At 42.8% G+C, this 1,850-nt stretch overlaps 1 protein-coding gene across 2 annotated transcripts; it reads left to right on the forward strand.

The window, feature by feature from the left end:
- The first annotated feature begins 388 nt into the window (after nucleotides 1-388).
- Nucleotides 389-1,592, forward strand: LOC147454704 (uncharacterized). Of its 2 annotated transcripts, XM_086517410.1 has the most exons (3): nucleotides 389-490; nucleotides 574-728; nucleotides 997-1,592. In XM_086517410.1, the coding sequence occupies exons 1-3, from the start codon at nucleotides 476-478 to the stop codon at nucleotides 1,055-1,057; spliced, it is 231 nt and encodes a 76-aa protein (XP_086373536.1). In that variant the 5' UTR covers nucleotides 389-475; the 3' UTR covers nucleotides 1,058-1,592. The 2 variants fall into 2 exon arrangements, with proteins under 2 accessions (XP_086373536.1, XP_086373535.1); XM_086517409.1 differs by lacking the exon at nucleotides 997-1,592 and having other exon boundaries at nucleotides 574-942.
- Nucleotides 1,593-1,850: the final 258 nt, after the last annotated feature.

A 1,850-nucleotide genomic window follows, 5' to 3' on the forward strand; every position in this document is an offset into this window, starting at 1 on the left:
GTGAGAGGATGGACAAGAAGGTAGATTTTTTAAGAAAATGCATTTGTGAGCAGAGTCTCTTCACTCATGTCACATTTGCACACACATGTTTTTGTTCTGTAGCTCCATTTCCCCCCCAAACCTGCACTTGTATCTCTACATGGTTTGGCAACATGCTCGGCTGGTCGTCTTTTGTGCATGTGCTTTGTTTGTGATTTGTTTGTCATATTTGTGCTTGTGAGCTCGCATGTATTTCAAATGTCATTTGCATGCGTCACATAACACACAAACCTGAGAGAATGTAAAGGCCATGGGTATATTGGTTTAAAGTTGATCCGGTTTTTGATATGATGTCTTCTTTATGATGTGCTTTGGACATGCTGAAAAGTTTGTGGCTCCCACAATGCCCTTTCCTTTCAAGTCTAGGGATGTTTTTGAGAGGAGTAATAGGATGCCCATAGGGCGTGAGTTCAATTCAGAACAAGCTTTTTGAGACATGATCTGCCCTGCAGTAAGTGTGATAGTTTGTTGGCTTATATGTTTGAGAAATGGGTTGTAAGTATTCATGGTTTTTACTTGGTTGAACTATCACAGGTTGTCAAAGATGCCGGTGTAATTATTGCTCCCAACAAGTACAAGATGTCAGAGGCCAAAGCCGATGACTCAAATTCACCTCTTGAAGACAAAAAGGGAAGTCAGAAGAGGGCAAAGGTTTCCATGGCTGGGGCCAAAAGAAAGAGCGACAAGAGGTCAAATGGTTTTGTTTCTGAAGATAAGAAGGACAACAAGAGGGCAAATGGTTTCAAAGCAAAAGGAAAACACTAAACAAACGCAAATGCTGCCCCCCCGCCCCCCAAAACGCCAATTTTGCTCCATAGTTGAAGGCGTATTGTAATGCCTGTTAAATTTATCAGCATGAGAGAAGCCGAACCACTTGCTATCGATACTAGGTGCAGTAGCCATGGTAGCACCCTGCATTTCTAGTTGCATCAGACTCACTTCTTTAATGTTGTGCAGGCAACTGACCTCGATCTTATACTCTGCGAGCATGCCTAATGACGATTCACGCAAGGGCTGAGCCTGCAGATTCTATAACAGGCAGTACCTATAACCTAATTGTTGTTTACGCCGATGGATTATGGTGCAGCTGCCTTCGACTTCCAGGTTATATTCTCTCAAGTCTCTGTGCAGTCTACATTTCTAGAAAGGGGGGCCTGGGCCTCGACCAAAGCTGCCTGCTAATTCTACCAGTTTGTTGGTGTTGATGCTACTGATCCTATATAGCCATCCTTGTACCAGTGATGTCGCCCCTGCCTTGCGGTAATAAATTAGGACCTACTACATCCGGGGGATCAATTTTCTGATTGCCCTTCTTTTCCCTGCTTAAAAGTCCGCTCTCACCCTTCTTTTTTTTGCGGTTTCTTCTCTCTCCCGCGGTTGTGCTTCTGTATCTCTCACATGAAAACTCAGAATCTGCACATTCTCATGCACTTTTCGCCCAAACGTCTATGGAGGTAAAGGTCGTTAACCATTTGTACCATGTAGTGGTTGATGAACACACGTCCACTGTTCGAGTTGCTTAAAAATTTGAATCATTCTGAATTTTCTCATGACCAATGCTTGTAGGCAAGCTTCATGATTTTATCACTTGTTAGTATTAGAGATTATTTTGCAGGCCACGTGATTTTATCACTTTTTTTTGCTTCTTGTTAACTTCACATCAAACATGTGTCCTTCTTGTTGGTAAAAAGAACTAGTTATACAAAAATTGAAAAATACCACTCTTTAAACCACCTTTATCGCCCAGGCCATGCTCGTGCTCCATCTTGTGCCTCAAGTCTGCTCTCGAGCTCACTCTCAACAACCTCATC

The sequence above is a fragment of the Adiantum capillus-veneris genome, chromosome 7, assembly GCF_014529385.1.
Source record: "Adiantum capillus-veneris isolate H3 chromosome 7, ASM1452938v2, whole genome shotgun sequence".
NCBI lineage: Eukaryota > Viridiplantae > Streptophyta > Polypodiopsida > Polypodiales > Pteridaceae > Adiantum > Adiantum capillus-veneris.